Source organism: Rhinopithecus bieti, unplaced genomic scaffold, assembly GCF_001698545.2.
Source record: "Rhinopithecus bieti isolate Rb0 unplaced genomic scaffold, ASM169854v2 scaffold_23748, whole genome shotgun sequence".
In the NCBI taxonomy this organism is placed as follows: Eukaryota; Metazoa; Chordata; class Mammalia; order Primates; family Cercopithecidae; genus Rhinopithecus; species Rhinopithecus bieti.
This window is the reverse complement of record NW_016811596.1, coordinates 281,077-292,024: the sequence shown is the minus strand read 5'-3', so window position 1 is coordinate 292,024 and position 10,948 is coordinate 281,077. Positions and strand designations below refer to the sequence as shown.

The 10,948-nt window shown below is 47.2% G+C and overlaps 1 protein-coding gene across 1 annotated transcript; it reads left to right on the top strand.

The window, feature by feature from the left end:
- The first annotated feature begins 5,316 nt into the window (after positions 1-5,316).
- On the top strand, positions 5,317-10,321 carry ACTC1 (actin alpha cardiac muscle 1). Its single transcript, XM_017894287.1, has 6 exons — positions 5,317-5,897; positions 7,007-7,331; positions 8,000-8,161; positions 8,289-8,480; positions 9,257-9,438; positions 9,996-10,321. The coding sequence occupies exons 1-6, from the start codon at positions 5,769-5,771 to the stop codon at positions 10,137-10,139; spliced, it is 1,134 nt and encodes a 377-aa protein (XP_017749776.1). The 5' UTR covers positions 5,317-5,768; the 3' UTR covers positions 10,140-10,321.
- The last annotated feature ends 627 nt before the right edge of the window (positions 10,322-10,948 follow it).

Genomic DNA, 10,948 nt, shown 5'->3' with positions numbered 1-10,948 from the left:
CTCCTTTTAAGGAATTTAAAAGGCTATCTAGAAATCCTTTCTGATTCTTCCCCCTGACTTCACCAGGATAGAGGAGAATAAAAATGTGGTCTTTAGGCTGAGTGCGGTGGCTCATGCCTGTAATCCCAACACGTTGGGAGGCCGAGGCGGGCAGATCACTTGAGGCCAGAGCTCAAGACCAACCTGGCCAACATGGTGAGACCCCATCTCTACTAAAAATACAAAAATTAGCCAGGCATGGTGGTGCGTGCCTGTATTCCCAGTTACTCAGGAGGCTGAGACAGGAGAATCACTTGAAACTTGCAGTGAGCTGAGATTGCACCACTGCACTCCAGCCTGGGGGACACAGCAACACTCTGTCTCCAAAAAAAAAAAAATGTGGTCACCAGGATCCAGAGAAGCATCTCCCTTCTATGTTCCCTTCTATGTTCTCCCTCCCCCGTGCCCCTTCCTCCTTCCCCTGTCCTCCTTTTCTGAATCGTATTAAATGGTTCATTACAGTTGGTCCTATCATGTTAGAAGACAGTGACGGCTGGGACCTGCCAAGAACAGAATCCATCTGGGGCCAAATACCCTCTGCCTGGGTTAATCCCCTTGGTGGTTGCATATAAAACATGGGGAAGTATGCTGTGAAGATTAGCCATGCCTCATATATTGGATTCTGAACACCAGGATGCGTGGGGGCCTGCAGGTCTCATCATCACGTCACTTTCTCCTTTTAATGAAAAACCCAGCTCCAGCCAGAGGGCGGTGGGGGTGAACAAATGTGTAGGCAAAGAAAATAGGAATGTTTAGGAAGGCTAGATCCTCCCCACTGATCTGATCTAAACCGAGGCTCTCCCTCCCCCTGGCACACAGACTGCAGGAGGGACAGGAGGGGATGAGGAGGGCTCATGGGCAGGAATTAAGTGTGGCTCTGTCTGTTTCTGGCTTCTCTGTAAATACTGTGACACCTCCGAATGGAGGAACAGCTGAGATAAGTGACTGCTAATCCCCCAGTGCCGGGGAGGAGGCCGGGCCGCTCCCTTCCAGATCCCAGCAGATGGTGGATGAAACAGACTTCCCCGGAGGCAAGGGCAGTAGGAACTGTCCCACCTTCTGTTCCTTCAGTTTGCCCTGCACGTCTCCCTCATGGCCAGTCCATGCCGAGAAGGGCCTCGCTGGCCCTCGAAAGCCCTGAGGACCCGCCCCAGCTCTGCCATCCCACTGGGATCTACAAGGTCAGCCAACCTGGCTTCCAGCCAGCACTGGCAGCTTGTGCAGTATCCAGCAAAGCTCTGTGGGCTTCAGAGAGAACAGCCAAGCAGTGCGGCTAAGTTTTTCACTCTGCAGAGAAATGTACCTAGGGGAAAAGGGTTAGGGCTCATTTAAAATGCAGATTCAATCTTCCAGGGTGGAACCCAGGAATCTGAATTTCTATTAGGCAGTCTAGGTAATTTGGCTGGAGGCAGTTTTAGCATCACATTCTGAGAAATAGCAGACCAAGTATATGTGAAGGTATTTTTGGTGGTGCTTGGGAAAAGGGCTTAAAGCCAGGTGCCTGAGTTTGAATTGTCACTCTACCATTTGCTCACCTGTGTGACCTCGGACAAAAAAGGCTCAGTGGTTCCCCAACTCACAGGATATAAACCAGTCTTTCTCAAACTGCAGGAAGCACAGTTTAGTCACAATTAGCAATAAAAAAATAACATTGGGACTGATGTGAATGCACTGAGCACTTCTGAACTGTGTATTTCTAAATGATTAAGATAGCAAATTTGATATTATGCATATTTTACCATAATAAAAAAAATCTAGAATGCACCAAAGAGGAGATGTCACTTTTTTTTTCTTTGTTTTGTAATTTTTTTTGGTTTTGAGATGTCATTTTATATGCTTAAAAGCCGATCTCAATTTTCAAATTAAGTGGATCCATAAAAGTTGTTTAAATAAAAGTCAGTCATGAAATCTTACTTTCCTGTTGCTTTACATTTTAAAATATATAAAATAAGGTTCAAAGTGTTTAAAATGTGGAACTTAAGGCCAGGCTTGGTGGCTCATGCCTGTAATCCCAGCACTTTGGGAAACTGAGGCTGGCAGATCACTTGAGCCCAGGGGCTTGAGACCAGTCTAGGCAACACAGTGAAACCCTGTCTCTTCAACAAATACAAAAATTAGTTGGGTGTGTTGGCGTGTACCTGTGGTCCCAGCTGTTTGGGAGGCTGAGCTGGGAGGATCAGCTAAGGTGGGAGGATCATCTGAGCCTAGGAGGTCGAGGCTGCAGTGAGTCTTGATTATACCACTGCACCTGATTATACCTGATTATACCTGGGTAACAGAGGGAGACCCTGTCTGAAGCAAACACACAAATACATAAAAATAAAATAAAATAAAATGTGGAAATCGAGCAGTAATACAAATAGTAAATATCAAATAAGCATTCTTTCTTGCTACACACATAATACATATGAAAATACACTGTTTTGAGTGTTAAGCGGTGAAAATGAGTGGAATAGGAAATATATTTTTCAAACATTTTAAGGGTGAATATTGTTCCACAAAACCACTGTGAGTCCTCCACTGTTCTACCCGCCTCCCACTAGAGCCAATGGGCCTGAGATGAGGGAGCCGGAAGTGGCTTCCTAGGCCCCGGAAGCCTGTGTGAAGGACTGAGGTCAATAACCATGGTTTTCCATTCCTGAGAGTGTTTGCACCTACAGCAGTGAAAGTGGGACTCTCTCATCAGCCACTCCCATGTAGAAACTCTTTTTCTCACACAAATGTTCATAAACTTCAGTTCTGCTCTACTTTTAAAAACGAACAACACTTCCTCAGGAAGCCTGTCTTGGAAACTCTTTCAGACTCCCCTTCCCTTTTTGTGACTATCCTGCTGATACCTCTTTTTCCTTCCCAGTTTGTGCCATAGCTGTCTGACTTTGCTGTAATTGCCACGGAGGATGAGTCCTGTTCTGTTTTATTTATCACTGAATCCTTAACTGGTACAGTTCTTGTCCTGCAAAGATTTGCTGAGTCAATGAAGAATGAAATCAACCTGATTCTTTAAAAGGCAGAGCTACTACTGCCTCCAAAATATCATTATTACACATACAATTTGCTTTGTATCTTCCATCTCACATATAGCATTTGTTTCTAATTATTACAATACACAATCACCTCTGCAAGAAGTGTTAGGGTATCGCTTTTGAGAGGGAAAACTTGGGGCTTGGGAAGGTTAAGTGTCTTGCTCAAGACCAAACAGATAGTAAGTAGTAAGTGATAGAGGCAGCATTTGAACCCAGGTCTGTCTGACTCTGACACCAGTCCCATTTCTCCTTTTCCTTGGTTTTTCTATATTTTCATGAGAGGAGGCAGTTCTTGGCATCATGTCAATAAACATTTTTACTGTAAAATGCCTGCTGTGCTGCACGGAGTAATCTCAGCCAGGCCTCTTACCCAGCCCCACCACACAGCTGGCCTCATGTTTCTTCCCCAGACCAACCCAAACATGGTTGGGGAGTTCAGAGGGGAGGGCCCAGCATTCCCCAGTCAGGACAAGTATCTAATCAGCAGGCCTCCTCAGCATATCAACCCAAGACCACTCTAGAGAGAGATGCCAGTGCCCAGTTCTCTATTTTTAACTGGTGTGAACTGGAGGAAAAACACAAGCATTAAAATCAAAGCGCCAGTCAAGAACTGAGAATGCAGGGCACCCCAGGGCAAGCTAGCGATCTGTGTCCTTCTTCCAGCTCCCTCTTCCTTCCCCCCACCTCATTTCGTGCCATGTTTCTTTTTCCTTCTCAAAACTTCAAGATCCTGCAAAATCTGTTTTCCACAGAGGAGATGATATCTGTCATTTACGCCAATGCTTCTCACACTTTAATGTACACACCAAGCAAATGAGGATCTTGCTGAAAAGCGGATTGGGATGGCGCTTGAAACTGCATTTCTAGCTCATTTCCGGGTTATGACAATACTGCTTGTCCACAGGCTGCACTTTGAGTGGCAAGGATTGGTGTATTCTTAGTTTAAGTTGCTGCTATGTTCTCCATCAAAGTATTTGCCTTTTCAGTCTTGTCTCTACCTGGAATGAAGGCCTCTGCCCCCAGTTTAAAGATGCTCATCTCCCCACCATCAGGTGAGCAAGCTATTTTTGGCATTTGTTCCTTTATTCACTTTGGCAGCAGGGGATCCTTTTCTGACCTGAAGACCAGAGTCTGAATTTGAGCAAGACCCCCGCAGCATGGATGAGGGCTACCCAACAACTGGGCTGGGGTAAACCTGGTCCCTTCTCCAGGAAGACTTGGTCAAGCTCTCACAGAAACCCTTTTCTCCTCTTCCCTGGCCAGACCCTGATCCATGCACCGGCGGGAACTCGGGTGGCCTTGGTTAATCTCAGCTTTCTGACCTCGATGAGCCCAACCCTAGCTCTCCAAGTAAAGCCATCCAGGCTGGTGGGGAATAGACCAGAAGGGTGCCCTGTCCCGGGTGCCCCTTTTGCAGCCACTCAGATGTGCTGCTGTGGTGTGTCCTTTGTGCTCCTGGCAGCCCTGGAAGATGAGAAGCCGCTGTTGCTCCCCTGCTGCCCTGGCCCAGCTGTCAGGACCCCTCAGCAGAGGGCAGGGCGCCAAGCCTTCCCACTGCATGTGGCTTATTGTCCCCAAGGCTGGCGGGGCTGCGGAGGACCGAATCCACAGCCCATCCAGGGAGCACCCCCACCCCAGAAAGGCGGAGGGGTGGGCTGGCGTCACTCAGTCTTCCCCTGCCCCCTACCCTTCATCGCCTGCCCCACCCCAGCTCCCTATTTGGCCATTCCCCTGGCTGCCCCCTCCCCTTCCTTACATGGTCTGGGGGCCCCCTGGCTGATCCTCTCCCCTGCCCTTGGCTCCATGAATGGCCTCGGCAGTCCTAGCGGGTGCGAAGGGGACCAAATAAGGCAAGGTGGCAGACCGGGCCCCCCATTCCTGCCCCCGGCTGCTCCAACTGACCCTGTCCATCAGCGTTCTATAAAGCGGCCCCTCCTGGAGCCAGCCACCAGAGCCCGCCGCCTCCCGAAGCCGAGCCCAGGCCGAGCCGACCCGCCCCGCGACGGTGAGTCAAGCGCGCCGGCCTTGCGCGCTCTGGCTGTTCTCGGCACGGTGCGTGGGCCGCCCGTCCAGTCCGCGCCGCCCCTGGCCCGCCCGGCGGCCCTCAGCCAAAGTCCCGGCTCTGCGCTCTAGGACTGCCTCTTTTTTTTTTTTTTTTTTTTTTTTTTTTTTTTTTTTTAAAAAGCCCACCACTTTTTTATTTATTTGGTTCTAGCTTATTTTGTCTTGGGCGTGGGTCCTCGCAGGACCTCGCAGGGGCTCTAAGGGGAATTTTGTGGCTCCCCAAGGGGCGTGCTTTCCACTCCATCTGGGGCACAGGCATGGCGATACGGACAGGGCTGGAGATCGTGTTTCCAGTTGGTGAAAAGGAAGAAAATTAAAGAGCTGGGGAGGACTAAGGGGCTGGGTTTCATGGGTCCCTCCTCGCACCTGGCACCCTAGGTGGAACTCCTGGCCAGGGAGCCTGGGTGGATTCCTCTGCCCTTCTCTGTCCCCAATCTCTTCCGCGGTTTCTTCCCTCCCTTTTTTGACTCGAGGGGAAGGAAGGTGGCGGGAGTGTTCCCCGCCCAACCCCCTGTCCAGTCCCCACAACCCCCTTCTGCTCTGTCCCCTCCTCTGGGTGCGGAGAAGGCCAGCTGCACAGGCAGCTGAGCGTGGTCCGCCGTCTCCTCCTCAACCTGCAGAACCCCCTGAAGCTGTGCCAACATGTGTGACGACGAGGAGACCACCGCCCTGGTGTGCGACAACGGCTCTGGGCTGGTGAAGGCCGGCTTCGCGGGCGATGACGCGCCCCGCGCTGTCTTCCCGTCCATCGTGGGCCGCCCGCGGCACCAGGTAAACTTCCCGCTGAGCCCCCAGTCCCACTCGTGACCCCTTCAGTCCAGCGATCTAGGAAATGGCTCTCACCTGACCCTCTTGTTCGATGAACTCTTTAGGCCCACTTAAGAAAAGGCGGATTCACTTCAAATCCAAGGCAAGGCAAGCAGTACCCCCCAAACCCCAACATACTGAGTAATGTACACCTGAGTGGCAGGCCTCTCAAAGGGTGGCACTCCCGGGTGTGAAAGCCACCAGTTTCTCTCCACTTACGGCCTTTTGGACTTTGAGTCCTTAGTGTCTCCTCTGCCTTATACACTTCATTTTCTTCCTTGTCCTCTCTTTTCAGTCCTGTTTAAAACTTCTAACAATATAACCTCTCCCAACCAACCAGGACCCAATCCACATTCCTCTCTCATGTTCGCAGCCAGTTTACAGGGTTCCCCAAAGGTGTAATCTATCTCCTTCCTGGCTGCTGCATTTTTAGAAGCCAGGCATGACAGAGGCAGCAAGTGCCATGGTGATAGCGACATACCACCTCGTTTATTAAAAGAAATGCCATGCTCTCTGGGTTTGTCACATGCCTGGCCAGACAGGCTGCCAAGGAGGAGAGCTTAGTTCTCGGAGCTGGTGAATGACTCCAGGACGGCTCTGGACAGGGCTGAATTTCACTGTTGGAGTGAGGATGGCATAGCAGCCCATCATTATGTGTTCACTTGAGTGTCAAAATCTTTTTCTTAGGAGAAATACAATGTGTCATTAATTCAGTCATTCCAAAATGCAGTCATCTATATTCCAGTTGACATGGGTGATGAGCTTAATAATTTAATGAAGGCATATGATATTTTTAAGGTGAGGCGAGGCTCTGCTTCTTCAGTGAAATAGCTTCATTCTCTCCTGAGTTCTATTCTCAACAATAGAATTATACATCTTTGGGGGAGTGGGGAGAAGGTAAAAGACTGATTTTTAAATAATTCTTCTAAATTGGGGTAAAATCCTATTGCTTGTTATTTCTGATATTTAAATATGTTCCTTAACTTGGGCAGTTAGATATAAATGGACAAGACACTGATTATATTCCTGACATGGTGAGTGCATGATTTTCTCATTTTTTCTCCTTCTCATAGGGAGTTATGGTGGGTATGGGTCAGAAGGACTCCTATGTAGGTGATGAAGCCCAGAGCAAGCGAGGCATCCTGACCCTGAAGTACCCCATCGAGCACGGTATCATCACCAACTGGGACGACATGGAGAAGATCTGGCACCACACCTTCTACAATGAGCTCCGGGTGGCTCCCGAGGAGCACCCCACCCTGCTCACAGAGGCCCCGCTGAACCCCAAGGCCAACCGGGAGAAGATGACTCAGATCATGTTTGAGACCTTCAATGTCCCTGCCATGTACGTGGCCATCCAGGCAGTGCTATCCCTGTATGCTTCTGGCCGCACCACAGGTATGCAGGGCTCTGTGGACAGTTACTGATTAATCACATTCCCAAGTCACCGACCTTGCTGTGAATCAGATCCCCCAACTGAAAAAGGGATAATTCCTTTCCTCCCATTCCCTAGCAAGGTCTGTGCTAAGAGAGAGAGGCAACAATAGTGCCCTGAGGTTAGATTCAGAGCACACTTACTGTGGGAGCTGATAGCTTGTGGAGTTAGGTCCTTCCCTTATTTAAAGCCCAGTGCAATGTAGCAACTTGGAGTGCAGCAGTCATTGTTATGTGTTTAAACCATCATATCACCTGGGCAAGCATCCCCAAGGAGAATACATTCCCTACAGGGTCTGAGTCAAGAGAGAGAGAAACGTGTAAGTTCAATAGGAGCAAAGAAAAACACACTTGGGTGCTTACATAATGTGCTCATGGCTGATAAGAAGGATGGTCATTTGAAAGTATCCCCGGGAACTTTTTCTACTATAATAGTTAAAAGGGTGAGCTGCAGTTTGCTTCAGATTTAGTATCCATGATGCTCATTTTTATTCTTTGTGTGTAAGGAATCTAATTTCATCTGGATCATTGCTAGCATCTCTTAGCCAAGATTGGAAGCAGGCTTTGCCATGGCTAAAGCAGTGGTGTTGTCCTCAGGAATTTACCTTGTTCTTGTCTGCTTCCCTGGGCAGGCATTGTCCTGGACTCTGGGGATGGTGTAACTCACAATGTCCCCATCTACGAGGGCTACGCTTTGCCCCATGCCATCATGCGTCTGGATCTGGCTGGTCGGGACCTCACTGACTACCTCATGAAGATCCTCACTGAGCGTGGCTACTCCTTTGTCACCACTGGTGAGTGTGTGTGTGTCTCATCTGCACGGTGTGGGTCTGCTTTCTTCCTCCCTCACTGAATCCACCTCCCTCCCGACAATTGACTTCTTGCTTCAGAGCATGACTGTGATACTCTTTATTTCTGCAGCTGAACGTGAAATTGTCCGTGACATTAAGGAGAAGCTGTGCTATGTCGCCCTGGATTTTGAGAATGAGATGGCCACAGCTGCCTCTTCCTCCTCCCTGGAGAAGAGCTATGAACTGCCTGATGGCCAAGTCATCACTATTGGCAATGAGCGCTTCCGCTGTCCTGAGACGCTCTTCCAGCCCTCCTTCATTGGTGAGTTGTAGGGTCTGGTGCAGAGGCACGATTTTCCCTGGAAATCTTAGGGTCTCTCAGAGTGAAATCTAGAAGGCTCAAGAAGCCCTTGAGTTAAAAGAAGTCAACGTTTGGACTCCCACATAGCTCAACCTCAAGTCCTGATGGCTCATTAAAGGGAAAGTCTATGTTCTGCTCTAGTGATATAAAGGATGACACACTGAGTTCATCTCAAAATAAAGGATGACACAGAGTAGTAACTGAATATCACATATCTGCAGGAAAAGGGCTATTTCACAAGAGCTGACTTATTCCAGTAAGTTTCATTACCAAGTAGCTGGATTTTCCAAGTTACTCATCATTAAATGCAACAACATTCCTACTCATAGTAATAACTGGACACTGGTATGTCAGCAAATATCCTTCCTAAGCAATGCTTTCCACGAGGAACTTTGTCAGGATCTGATTTAAGTCCATAAAATCACATTCATTTTAGTTTAAACGTGTATCTTTTCCTTTTCCAATACATCTTCATACATCTGATAGTTTCAGGAGGTGTTTACACGAAACAGGTGCTAAGCACAGTTGCTCCTTTCTTGGCATTGTATTGTGGATTAACTGTGAGGCACCCATTGCACCCTGCAGTGTGTCTTATAGGGCAACATATGTTTCAGAGACAAATGGTGACAGCTCACCCACACAAAGAAGTCCTGTTCTCTTCCCCCTACCTTGACCCGAATGCTCTGTGATACGTGTGTGTGTGTGTGTGTCTGTGTGTGTGTGTGACTTGTTCCTAGGTATGGAATCTGCTGGCATCCATGAAACAACTTACAATAGCATCATGAAGTGTGACATTGATATCCGCAAGGACCTGTATGCTAACAATGTCTTATCTGGAGGCACCACTATGTACCCTGGTATTGCTGATCGTATGCAGAAGGAAATCACTGCCCTGGCTCCTAGCACCATGAAGATTAAGGTAAAGAATTTTTGTGAGTGGGAGATCCAAGGCAAGTCTTGGTATTCTAAGCAGAATTACATTCCTAATTCATTTCCCCTTCATACTCAGTTTCCTGTCTCCTACAAACTTTACGTATTACTTTTTCTACCTCTTTTTCTGATTTTCTTAGCACTTTTCCCAAGATAGGTAACTTCCAAAATGCTTTTAAGCAGTGAATAAAAATAAATCTTTGACCAAAAAAGACACACACACACGCAACAAAATCTTTGAATACATTTTTAAAGCCCCAACTTTTGGGCTAGCCTCCACTATATATTTAGCTTGTTGCCAAATTATACTCTAGATAAGTGGAGAAATTCCATTTTAATAATAGAATATATCTTTAATAATAGAAATGATGAAATAGAGGTGAGTTCATATAACTTGATTGGCCACATTATTTTGTGGTATGACATATCCCACATTATAGCGAATTAGTATCTAATGTTTTTTTTCTGTGAACCCTCCCAACATGTTGTTTGCTCCCTTGCTTGGAACTTCAGAGTTCACTGGAAGTTTTTGTTTTCTTTCTGCAGATTATTGCTCCCCCTGAGCGTAAATACTCTGTCTGGATTGGGGGCTCCATCCTGGCCTCTCTGTCCACCTTCCAGCAGATGTGGATTAGCAAGCAAGAGTACGATGAGGCGGGCCCATCCATTGTCCACCGCAAATGCTTCTAAGGTGCCTTCTCTCTCTATCTACCTTCCAGTCAGGATGATGCTATTATGCTTCTTGGAGTCTTCCGAACCACCTTCCCTCATCTTTCATCAATCATTGTACAGTTTGTTTACACACGTGCAATTTGTTTGTGCTTCTAATATTTATTGCTTTATAAATAAACCAGACCAGGACTTGCAACCTATAAAAGCCTCTCGTTTGTTTTTGGGATAGGCATGGGATGGGGCAGGTGTTTGCTTTGACACGCTGAGCATTGTCAGAGGTCAGTACCACAAAATTCATCCAGATGAATTAATATGACAGTTAGCTGGGAGTTATAACTTTTGATTTCATATTTTGAGACAGAATCATGAATATATTTCATACCTGAAAAGCAGATTAAGGTTTAGTTCCACATAAGTAAGAAAAGCAATTGAATAAGACAATTCTCCAGAATTAGTTGCTGCAGATGCCACTGAAAATTGTTGTTTTAATGTATGTTCCAGTTTTCGTAACCTTGCAGAAAATACACATATATTGACAAAGAGAAAGTCAAAGATTATTTTAAATAAATTGGCTTAACTTCTCAATTCTTTGAACTCTTCAGTTGACTTCTTGGGGGCTATGAAAGAAACATGAAGGTTGGCTGACAGTTGGGCCAGCCACGTCCCATTGCAAATACCCTCTAAATGTATCGAGACCATTGTGTGTGTGCAAAACAAATGTGAGGAAGCAGGAGCCAAACACTTCTGCCTGATCAGTGACTAACTTGAGAGACAGAAGCCTTCAATCTCTTCATTTCTTTGAAAACTTGAGATCTTGGGTTGAGTGA

Excerpts from the sequence above, each read along its gene's own strand:
- ACTC1 (XM_017894287.1), top strand. The coding sequence starts at position 5,769 with ATGTGTGACGACGAGGAGACCACCGCCCTGGTGTGCGACAACGGCTCT. Across the intron at positions 7,332-7,999 it reads TGCTTCTGGCCGCACCACAG|GCATTGTCCTGGACTCTGGG; the intron begins GTATGCAGGGCT and ends TTCCCTGGGCAG. Across the intron at positions 9,439-9,995 it reads CTAGCACCATGAAGATTAAG|ATTATTGCTCCCCCTGAGCG; the intron begins GTAAAGAATTTT and ends TTCTTTCTGCAG.